At 43.2% G+C, this 12,166-nt stretch overlaps 1 protein-coding gene across 1 annotated transcript; it reads left to right on the top strand.

The window, feature by feature from the left end:
• Window positions 1-270: 270 nt before the first annotated feature.
• Window positions 271-9,531, top strand: hnmt (histamine N-methyltransferase). The gene is made up of 7 exons (XM_079426414.1): window positions 271-300; window positions 1,120-1,267; window positions 1,415-1,467; window positions 1,577-1,684; window positions 1,782-1,912; window positions 2,307-2,400; window positions 7,979-9,531. Exons 2-7 carry the CDS (start codon window positions 1,131-1,133, stop codon window positions 8,332-8,334), a joined length of 879 nt encoding a protein of 292 aa, XP_079282540.1. The 5' UTR covers window positions 271-300; window positions 1,120-1,130; the 3' UTR covers window positions 8,335-9,531.
• Window positions 9,532-12,166: the final 2,635 nt, after the last annotated feature.

Here is a 12,166-nt window from a genome sequence, read left to right as displayed (position 1 = left end):
CTTGTAAATGTGTTTAGGCTACTAATAAAATAAATATTTGTGCTGGTGAACAGCCTGATTCTAAAATGTAATTTTAAGTAGCGGAGAGCCATTATTTTTCACTTAATGTCTTATATTTCATGACGTCTGCTATCAGTTGAAATTCTAAGAGAATCTATTCTAAATGGTACTTGCCTTGTCTTGTGTAGCACTGTGTCTTTAAGGATGTGGGCGGGGCCGTGTGGTGATGGGCGGGGCTAGTCTCTGTCTGGATGCGGACGGCCCAGAGTCTCTCTGGCAGAAAAACAGAGAGCAGTGAAGGTAAGCCGAGGCTCACTTCTGCTTTCTTCATGTTATTATTAGAGAGCTGAGGTATAGCACACCATTCTACAAATATGAGCGAGTCAGTGTGTCAGGCTCTAAGTCAACCTGTTGATGAATATGATATTATCATCTGAATGTAACACATGCTGCATTTAAGTCTTACTGAATAGCTTTTCTTATTCGTGCAATCAAGTTGATTGTGAAATATGAATGTTTCATTACAAATTGTATTATAAGCATAATAATTGAGACTGAATTACCATGCATTTCCTTTTTATGTCTTGATAGTTTGCATGTCTCCTTCTGTTTAATCATTTCAGACTGTGTTAAATTACACCTGTTGCTGCAACCGCAAATAGCCAAAAAGATTGTGTCCACGGCCCAAACCAACTCCTAAAATCCCAAAACAATGATTGTTTCATCAAACTGTTCTTCCATAATCCAAAACCCGCCCCTAGAATCAGTTCGATGCGCATCTGATTGGTGATTGGTTAATAGGAAATGTTCTTCCTACTTGTATATACCATCTTAAAGCGACAGATCACCAAAAAATCAAAATAAAAGTGTGATCATTCAGCCTACTCTCCCTCATGTCATTCCAAACCTGTATGACTTTATTTCTTCTGTGGAAAATAAAAGATGATATTTTGATGAATGTTGGTAACCAAATAGTTTTGGTGACCACTGACTTCCATTACAAGAATTAATAATAATAATAATACATAAAAACCACTGAGACATTTCTCTAAATATCTTATTTATTTGTTTGTTTCATTTTTGGGTGAATTCATAACTCATTTTATTATTCTAAAACAGCAGAGAAAACCATGGCAGCTCCATTCAGATCACTTGTGGAAGATTATCCAAGATACCTCCGATCTTTTGAGCTTTTTCTGGAGCGTTCATCAGAGCACCAGTGCATGCAGGACTTCATTCATAATACGCTACCAGACATACTGGCAAGGTGCTTTATCGTTCTTGATGAATGTCATATTTTATTCATTTAGCCTGTCCTAGATTTGTAATACAGAGTGTGCCAGCAGATTTACCAATGACAAGATATTATAATATTATCTTGCCTTTATTATGTTCTCTCTCGCTCTCTCCGCAGCATTGGAGGGGGGAGATCCGTTTTCAATGTAATGGGAGTAGGGAGTGGAGCAGGTACTTTTCATAATGACTGAATTATTCATATTCCATTTGTATCATCATTTCATACAGTATATCAGATTTTAATAGCTAACAGAGTTCTCCATATTCATCTCATTTCCAGGTGAGATTGATCTAGAGATGCTAGCTCAACTACGCCTGAAACATCCACATGTCAAAGTCGACAATGAAGTGGTGGAACCAAGCAATGACATGCTGCACAAATATAAAGGTGCCAGTCATTTTATTGATGCGTATATAAGCTAACCATATATGCTTTTACTGTTCTACCAGTGAATGGCTTTTTATGCTGTTTCCTTTCTGTTTAGTTCGAGTGTCAACAACTCCAGATCTCGATCATATCAACTTTACATGGAATAAGATGACGGCATCTGAATTTGAAAAACATTGGCAAGAGAAAAACCCTGGGAAAAAGATGGACTTCATTCACATGATACAGGTTTTGAGCTTCCAACAAATTATAAGTTGTGACATATAGCGACAGATCTTTACTTCCATTTTCAATTCATGATTCTGTTAATTGGTTGTTGATTGGATCTAAATGCAGCTGATTGTAAGAAAGGGATGGGTCCTAAGTAGACTAAACCATTGGATAAGTCTGGCATAGCTCAACAGAGAGTTGTGCCAATTTAGAATTACTAGGCCACAAAAAAGAAACATATTCATGGATTAATTGTTCATAATAACATGCATTTGCAATTTCATGTGACATTTTCATTAATTTCATCAACTTAAATTGATATTAGTCAATTAAAGTGATGTTATTGAGGTCTGTATATTATCAAACATTTTTTGTTGTGTTTGCAGGATATTAATATCAGTCTGTTTAACAGATGCTGTACTACGTCAAAGATCCAGAGGCCACGGTCTCATTTTTTCGGAGTCTTCTACACAAAGATGGGAAACTCTTGATCATTCTGGTGTCAGGTACAGTAAATGCTGTTCAAGTTCAAGTGCATAACCTAAATTATGCTCCTTTTAACCCTTGTGCAACCTTTTGGACATTTTTGTCCTTTTCAGTTGTTTTTTTTATATATAATTTTGCCTGTGTGTAACGCCACACCAGCAGAGGGAGCTCTTGCCCTAGTACAGACTGTTACTGCTCCCTCTGCTTCTATGGTTACTTCCTGTTTGGCGGCCATATAAAGAGGGCCATGCCAAACAGGCCTTTGCGAAGTCTTGTTCCGCTGTATTTGGACATTTCTGAGCGTTCTCATTATCTTGTTTTTGCCTTGCCTGTGTTTTGGACTCTGGACTGTTCTCTTGGTTATTGATTGTTTGCCGCCTGCCTTGACCATTGCCTGTGTTTCTGTTTACTCTCTTGCCTTGCCCTGGATGTTATTGTTTGCTGGTGATCGACCCTGCCTGCCTTGACCACGATCTGTAGAATAAAGCTTGCGTTTGGATCTTATCCCTGTTGTCACGCTCCAGTCCACATTACAGAAGACTTCGCCTACCACAGATCCAGCAGCTTTACCATCAACCATGAATCCTGAGGATTGTCTCGTGCGCCTCCGTCAAGGTGAGCTGCCCATTGAAGATTATGTGGCTAAGTTTTGTGAACTTTCCTACCAGACAGACTTTAAGGAAAGCTTCTTGAAAGACATTTTTCGGTTTGGACTAAGTAAAGAAATATCAAACTTAATGCCACGAAATACCCATCACTGGACTCTTACTCGTTATATTGATTTTGCTTTGTGTTTGAGTGGCTCTGCACTTACTGTGGGGACTGCTGATGAGGAACCCGGCTACCCTCCGGCATCCTCCACACCAGAGTATTCGAACGTCATGTCTGGAATTATTCACGTAACATCAGAGTCTACACAGCCTGCTCATGTCATTCCTGCCAAGCCAAGGCGAACTCACGTCAAGCCTAAGTCTACTCATGTCATGCTTTCCAAGCCACAGTCTGCTCACGTCAGGCCTGCCAAGTCACAGTCTGCTTTCTTCACGTCTGCTAAGCCACAGCCTGCAAATGTTGCGTCTGTCAAGCCAGGACTTACTCACGTCACCTCTGTCAAGGCAAATCCTGCTAACATCATGCCTACTAACCCGAAACCTCCCAACATCACGCCTGCCACGCCCCAGCTTGCTAACGTCATGTCTGCTACCCCAGGGCCTGCTCACGTTATGCTGGCTACTCAGGAGATTCTCCATAACATGGCCGCTATTCAAGAGCTCCATCGTAAGATAGCTGCTACACAAGAGTCTCTTGGGAAAATGGCCGCAGTTTTAGAGTCTGCTCACGCCATGCCTGCCCAGCCAGAGCCTGCTCGCGTCATGCCTGCCCAGCCAGAGCCTGCTCGCGTCATGCCTGCTCACGGCATGCCTGCCCAGCCAGAGTCTACAGGGCCTACTCCCATCATGCAATACCTGGCCAAGATGGCCACCATGCCCACCATGCCTGAGTCCTCTGCCAGGATGGCCACCATGCCTGTGCCTCGCCATGTCACAGCTGTCAATCCAAAAACTGTGTACAAAATGGCCACCATACAAGAGTCACATCACATCTCAGACGATTTTCCACAGTCTTATCAAATCACAGCTGATGTTAAAGAACCAAGTCAAGTCATAACTGCTACCAACAAGCCAAGCCTAGCCACAGCTGATCATCACGAGTCAAGCCAAGCCACAATTGATCGTCAGGAGTCAAGCCAAGTCCCAGTTGATCATCCCAAAACAAGCCAAGCCACAATTGATTGCCATGAGGCAAGCAAAGCCACAGTTGATTCTCGCGAGTCCAGCCAAGGCACAGCTCTTCAGCCAGAGTCACACCACGTCTCAGTGCTCCAGCCAGAGTCTCTTCACGCCTCAGCTCCTCAGCCAGAGTCTCTTCACGCCTCAGCTCCTCAGCCAGAGTCTCTTCACGCCTCAGCTCCTCAGCCAGAGTCTCTTCACGCCTCAGCTCCTCAGCCAGAGTCTCTTCACGCCTCAGCTCCTCAGCCAGAGTCTCTTCACGCCTCAGCTCCTCAGCCAGAGTCTCTTCACGCCTCAGCTCCTCAGCCAGAGTCTCTTCACGCCTCAGCTCCTCAGCCAGAGTCTCTTCACGCCTCAGCTCCTCAGCCAGAGTCTCTTCACGCCTCAGCTCCTCAGCCAGAGTCTCTTCACGCCTCAGCTCCTCAGCCAGAGTCTCTTCACGCCTCAGCTCCTCAGCCAGAGTCTCTTCACGCCTCAGCTCCTCAGCCAGAGTCTCTTCACGCCTCAGCTCCTCAGCCAGAGTCACTTCACGCCTCAGCTCCTCAGCCAGAGTCTCTTCACGCCTCCGCCGAACTGACAAAGGCTGTTACCACAGATTCTAGGTCAGTCCTTCGAGTTCTGATATCCAGTGTGATGGACCCACCACTGATGTCGGTGCGAGAAGCAGGCATTCCCAAGGTCTCAACTCTGGCTGTTACCGAGACTGTTCCCCTGACCTCAGTGCTTCCCGTTATGGCGGTCGCCATTCTGAGTGTGTGGGCTGCACACTGTGCTCCTGAGGCCTCTCCGGTCCACGAGCCTGTTCCAGTACCACCAGAGGTGGCGGCTTCGGCTGCAGAACCTCCCGAAGTGGTGGTACCTACACCCGTATCCCGAGAATCCAGTTCTCAAGTCACAGCCAGGAGTGCCAATCCCGATCCCCGAGAATCCTGTTCTCCAGTCACGGCCAGGAGTGCCGTTCCTGATCCTCAAGTGTCCGCGCTGCAAGAGCGCCCACAAGTGCCCGCTCCTCCTGAACTCACGGTCTACCCTGTCGCGGCCACGGAGGCTGTTCCTGAACTCATTGTCTGCCCCGTCACGGCCACGGAGACCGTTCCTGAACTCACTGTCTGCCCTGTCACGGTCATGGAGGCCATTCCCGAACTCACTGTCTACCCTGCCACGGAGGCCGTTTCTGAACTCACTGTCTGCCCTGTCACGGCCATGGAGATCGTTCCTGAGCTCTCGCCCGGTCCTGTCACGGCTAAAGAGGCCGCCTGTGAGCTCACGCCCTGTCCTGTCACGGCTAAAGAGGCCGCCTGTGAGCTCACGCCCTGTCCTGTCACGGCCAAGGAGGCCGTCTGTGAGCTCTCGCCCTGTCCTGTCACGGCCAAGGAGGCCGTCTGTGAGCTCTCGCCCTGTCCCGTCACGGCTAAAGAGGCTGTCTGTGAGCTCACGCCCTGTCCTGTCACGGCTATGGAAGCTGCCTTTGAATCCTTGTCCTGTCCTGCCACGGCCATTGAGACCGTCTACGAACTCTCGACCTGCCCTGTCACGGCCCCTGGGACCATGGGGACTCTCTCTGTGTTGTCTGTCTCTGTTCTCCCTGTGGTGTCTGTCTCTGTTCTCCCTAGATCCCTGATCCTGCCATGGCTTCCTGACCAGTCCGCTCTACCGTGGAGATACTCTACCCAGTCTACGCCACACTGGTGGGCTCCGGCTCCGTTTACTCCGCCGTGGTGGTCAGCTGTCTGGCTCTGGGGGTCTCCTGCTCCGCCCAGGTGGGCTCTGGTCCCGTCCTGCCCTGCAACAAGGACTCTCCCAGTGTTGTCTGTCTCTGCTCTCTCTGTGTTGTCTGTCCTTGTTCTCCCCAGATCCCAGTCTCTGTCATGGGTTCCTGCTCGAGTCTGGTGGTTGTCTGCCCCGCCGTGGTGGTCTTATGCTCGGGTCTGGTGGTCCTCTGCTCCGCCGTGGCGGTCCTCTGCTCAGCCCTGGTGGGCTCTGACCCCGTCTGATCTGCCCTGCTGGGATTTGGTCCCGTCTGCTTCGCCCTGGTGGGCTCCAGTCCCATCGTCTCCACCATGGCTTCCTACCCTACCAGCTCTGCTATGGCTTAACCTGTCGACTCCACCATGGACACATGCTCCACTGTACTACAGTTTGCCTTTGCTCCATGATCCAGGTCCTCCATTGCTCCATGATCCAGGTCCACTCCCTCTGCATGGACCTGGCCCTCCGTCCCACCCCCTGGTCTACTTCATTCCCACCACCCTCCTGGACTGTTTATTTTTGAGCGCCAGGAGTCGCTCCTTGAGGGGGGGATTCTGTAACGCCACACCAGCAGAGGGAGCTCTTGCCCTAGTACAGACTGTTACTGCTCCCTCTGCTTCTATGGTTACTTCCTGTTTGGCGGCCATATAAAGAGGGCCATGCCAAACAGGCCTTTGCGAAGTCTTGTTCCGCTGTATTTGGACATTTCTGAGCGTTCTCATTATCTTGTTTTTGCCTTGCCTGTGTTTTGGACTCTGGACTGTTCTCTTGGTTATTGATTGTTTGCCGCCTGCCTTGACCATTGCCTGTGTTTCTGTTTACTCTCTTGCCTTGCCCTGGATGTTATTGTTTGCTGGTGATCGACCCTGCCTGCCTTGACCACGATCTGTAGAATAAAGCTTGCGTTTGGATCTTATCCCTGTTGTCACGCTCCAGTCCACATTACACTGTGTTATAGGCAGCTGCATACATTTTGGAATTTTACTATTTCACCCCCATTTCCTTTAATAAATCTATTTTACACTAGGTACAAAAAAATAGTTCCTCTCAGGACCTTTTGGACAAAAATGTCCTCATTGAAACCCATTAAAACTGCTATTTTTAATCGCAGTGCCGTTTAACTGTAAAAATTATGCCATTTTTGTTAATAGGCTTTCATTCTGTTAGCAGGGCTTCAAAATTAAATTTTTTACCAGATGGTGCCATTTTTTTCATGTTTGCCTATAAAGCAAATATTCGCTTTATTCCTGTTTTCTGCTTCTGCATATTATAGAGCCAATTGGATAAATAATGCAGCTATAATTGTGTGGGTGTGTTGGTATGGATGTCAGAGTGTGGTTTGTATGTGTGTCATAAAAAAATGTGTGTGTGTGTGTGCTTGTGATATTTGAGAGAGAGAAACTCTACTGCAAATCATAAATCCAAGCACTGTGTGCACCAGCGGAGTTTTGCTGGCATCTAATGGGGAAAATTTGGTACTGCGCCCAAACAAAATCTTACTGAAAGCTCATTTTTTGAGATATCAACCTCAAATTTGGAACTTGTTTAGATTTATAGCTTTGATTTTCTAGTTTAGAGTTCAACATGTTTCATTAAATATATATTTTATATAAAATATTGTTCATAAAGCATTTTCATAAACTTAAACCTGTATAACCTTTTTTTTTTGGTTTCACTTTTTAAACAGTTTTTACTTCAACAATAATCTGCCATGGGTCTTCTTTAAAATGATACCAAACTTAAGTCTGTGCTCCCAAGCTTCAAATTGTTATTACCGTTTTTTTGTCCATTATGGACCAATGTGTGTTTTTTTTTTTATAATAACTTATTAATAAATTATTAATAAAACTTATTAATTAATAACTATTTTTTTATTGATGCACAAGGGTTAAGTAACAACACCTTTTGTTTAAGTGGACCTTGTCTAACAGGTTTTGCTCAGGCTCAGAGAAATGGAGTGCAAAATCAGTCAAAAAAGTGTTTTTTAATAAAAAAAATGTTTCTGTTCTGTTTAATAAAATGGCCTCAATAACCTCAGTTCTGCTTCCACTTACTGTAGGTGAGAGTGGATGGGGAAAATTATGGACAAGCTTTAAAGAACAACTCTGTAATACTGAGATCAGTCAGTGTGTTACTACAGGAGATATTAAGACCTTCCTAGATACTGAAGGCATCCCGTACCGGAACTACGAGCTTCTGTCCCAGATGGACATCACAGAGTGCTTCACTGAGGGAGACCAGGTGGGAGAACTTCTGCTGGATTTCCTTACCGAGGTCATAGAGTTCAGTAAGAATGCTCCTGAAGAGCTGAAGAAAGGAGTGCTGGACTTACTGAGACATCCTGATTGCAGCAAAGAGGTGGATGGCAGGATCATCTTCAAAAACAACCTGGGAGTCTTAGTGGTTGAGCCGTAGCTCCAAGACTCCTTTATATCTCACCTGCATACCAGTATACAGTGCTTCTCAACATTTTTGACTCTAAAGCCCCTCATTGCCCACATTGTCAATAATATTGAAAGCCCCGTGACTTTTAAAGCTATTCATGATTTACTGAAGTATTAAGAATAAAGATTCTTAAAAGATATTTTTTCCTCACAATTTCTGCACTGTAAAAGCTTTAAAAACTAGACAGGTATGTATTCATTTATACATGGATACATGTGATACAATTCTAGGTCTAGAAATCACACTTTTAAAATCAGACTACCTCATATATATTTTTTGAAGCCCTCTAAAAAAAATGAAACATTTGCTGAGGTGGTGAATTAAACTAAGAAATATGTGACCCTGCCTGGACCACAAAACCAGTCTTAAGTGTCAATTTTTCGAAATTGAGATTTATACATCATCAGCGCCCGCAAGGTCCCCCTGCTCAAGAAAGCACATGTTCAGCCTGTCTGAAGTTTGACGGTGATTCAGAGGAGAACTGGGTGAAAGTGTTGTGGTCAGATGAGACCAAAATCCAGCTCTTTGGCATCAACTCAACTCGTCGTGTTTGGAGGAGGAGGAATGCTGCCTATATGACCCAAAGAACACCATCCCATCATCAAACATGGAGGTGGAAATATTATGCTTTGGGGGTGTTTCTCTGCTAAGGGGACAGGACAACTGCACCGCATCAAAGGGACGATGGACAGGGTCATGTACCGTCAGGGCCAGGGCATTGAAACTGTGTCGTGGATGGGTATTCCAGCATGACAATGACCCAAAACACACAGCCAAGGAGTGGCTCAAGAAGAAGCACATTAAGGTTCTGGAGTGGCCTAGCCAGTCTCCAGACCTTAATCCCATAGAAAATCTGTGGAGGGAGCTGAAGGTTCGAGTTGCCAAACATCAGCCTCGAAACCTTAATGACTTGGAGAGGATCTGCAAAGAGGAGTGGGACAAAATCCCTCCTGAGATGTGTGCAGACCTGGTGGCCAACTACAAGAAACGCCTGACCTCTGTGATTGCCAACAAGGGTTTTGCCACTAAATACTAATCATGTTTTGTGAAGCGGTCAAATACGTATTTCACTCATTAAAATGCAAATCAATCTATAACTTTTTTGAAATGCGTTTTTCTGGATTTGTTTGTTATTCTGTATCTCACTGTTGAAATAAACCTACCATTAAAATTATAGACTGATCATTTCTTTGTCAGTGGGCAAACGTACAAAATCAGTAGGGGATCAATTTTTATTTATTTTATTTTTTTTCCCTCACTGTATAATGAGGCAGCTTGGTGAAATTTAGCCATGCTATAATACAAAAGGAATAAGTTAAGACAAGCCTGTCTTGAAAATGTCAGACAGCACTGAATCTGGAGGACATTGACACAGACGTCTTTGTTGACTGCAGAAAGACTGAATTAAAGCAGCTTGACTGAGTTTATATTCCAGCTCACACATTTATCAGCTACCAGGCTCAGCCAGAGAATTATCAGTGACTGTCTGGCATTTATTGTTTGTTTGTTTGTTCATTTAGAAAGGATGAATGGTAAATTCATCTTCATATCATTACCATCATATAGGCTACAGATTGATCAAAAGTTGCATTTCCTCCAACTACTATGGCGTGCAAGAGGGCAGCTGTAATAAAAAAAAAAAAAAGTCATATGGTCTGGAACAACATGATAGTGAGTAAATTCCTTTTTTTATTATTAGTTTTAAAGGATTAAAGTATTTTAACATAAAACACAATTTCTGTTGGCCTTTCTGATAGCACACGCACATCACAGAGACATCTATTTGACGTCTGCATTTACATCTGCTAGATGTATGTTTTAGTGTTTGCAATACGTCTAGGACATTTCCTATCAGATGTCAAATAGACGTTTATTTGATGTTTATGATTTAGATTTTATGATTTCCCACATAGCAAGAGAGCATGTGAAAACCATTCAATCAATGTTAAAAAAAAGTTGATTTGTCAATGTTAATGACATTAATTGTGGGTGCAAAAGTGATAATAATTCAATGTTGAAAAAATTTAGAAATTTCAACAAACCACCCTTACTGTGATCAGTGTTTAGTTGGGCTCTTGAATCTTGCTTTTCATTGAGTTAGTTCTCTTTCAGGACTTACAATAGTGTTTCAATATAAACACATGTATTAATAACGAAAGAGATGTTTTAAAGTTAAGTTGGAGTAATTACTTTTTGTGATGGTGTCAAGCTATAATAAAGTTGAGAAATAATAAATAGTGTTGAAATGTATTTTTCATTACTGATGTAAATGTTCTGCTTCAAGATATTGTGACAAAATATACAGAAATATTTAAACATCAAAACTCATCATACAAACCTCAACAATGGTGACAATCATCAAACTAATTCAGATAAACAGATCAACTGCAAAGCATGCTGGGATTCATGAATGAAAAAGCATAACATTTTCTTTTGTTGATTGTCACCATTGTTGAGTTTCATACGCTGATTCTTGATGTCTAATTGATTCAGCAATTTAACGAGCTATTTTTTTTTTTTTTGTATTTTGTATGATAGCCGTACCACTGCTTTAATTATTCACACATAAAAAACACACAAAAGTGATGCTGATTCAATGCAATTAACATTGACAAATCAACATTGATTCAATGGTTGCTTGCTATCAGGATTAGAATGTATTTAAGATGTCTGTCAGACACATGTACACAGCAGATGCTTTCCAGATCAAGTGATTTTTAACAGACATATTGCAGATTAGGTTAAGCTAAATAAAAGCAAAAATGTTCAGTTGTATAAACCACCATCTGGCTGTACTGGTGCTGCAGAAACCATGTAATATTGTAATGTCTAATGTGAAGATACAAGTAAATGGAAAACAGACGCATTTTAGTGCATTTAATGTGCCGTGACTTGTTTATCTTTTCCTTTGTCTTTAGTCTGAAAAGTTCTGCAGAGGTTTGTTTTCATATTCAGCCGAATGTTGACAGTGATCAAGTCTTCACAGAAGTGCAGGGGTCATTCTGTCGGCAGGGGCTAAACACTTCAGCTCTGTGCTACGGCTGAATGAGCACAGTTTCTCTGGAATGAGTGGAGTGTGACTTGTCCATATGTTTGCATATGGTGGTGGTCGTGATTATGAGGTTAGCCAGCAGGTGGCGCTGCAGTTTTTCCAAACGTTAAACCAACATGATTTCTTCAAGTGAGGCTGAGCATTCATGCTGAGCACGGTGTGCATGCTCCATTTGTAGTCGGTATACAAGGCTAAACATGGGAGGAGGCTCATTGTCATCTCATGCCTTCACCCAAAACCACAGACGCATTAGTAGAAATTATGTGAAGAATTAGACAGTCATTTTCCAATAAGAACAACACCTGCCACTAGTTTAGCCGAGTTTCCCCAGTGCTGCACAGATTGAACCAGAGTAATGAACACAATCTCCTAACTGCACACAACAGTAGACTGAATTAAGAAGTTTGCAGCATGACACAGACTAATAACTGCGCAGTGGATTGACTAAGTATCCAAACGCAACACATTTTAAAAGCTAGGCTGCATTTATTGGTCCCTAACATTGTAATAAACTCCTGTCCCCAGAAAGACATTTGCATGCAACTGCTGACACGTTTTGAGAAATGTGATGATGTTGATGAAACAATGCTGGGAAATCTTAGTAACCCAAACGTCTCGTTGAACTCAACGAGATATTACTGATCCAAAGCATTTAATTTATTTCCTGTATTTCTGTTTCACTTGCTTTCCTAAGGATGTGAATGCAGCTCAATATTTCAATATGGAGTACAGGTCATTTTAATGTACTAA

The sequence above is a fragment of the Barbus barbus genome, assembly GCF_936440315.1.
Source record: "Barbus barbus genome assembly, chromosome: 10".
Classification (NCBI taxonomy): Eukaryota; Metazoa; Chordata; class Actinopteri; order Cypriniformes; family Cyprinidae; genus Barbus; species Barbus barbus.
Note: the sequence above shows the minus strand (reverse complement) of the source record. Positions and strands in the feature narration are given on the sequence as shown.

Coding starts and splice junctions, on each gene's coding strand:
- hnmt (XM_079426414.1), top strand. CDS start 1,131: ATGGCAGCTCCATTCAGATCACTTGTGGAAGATTATCCAAGATACCTC. Junction 1,685..1,781: donor CATGCTGCACAAATATAAAG/GTGCCAGTCATT, acceptor CTTTCTGTTTAG/TTCGAGTGTCAACAACTCCA. Junction 1,913..2,306: donor ACTTCATTCACATGATACAG/GTTTTGAGCTTC, acceptor TCTGTTTAACAG/ATGCTGTACTACGTCAAAGA.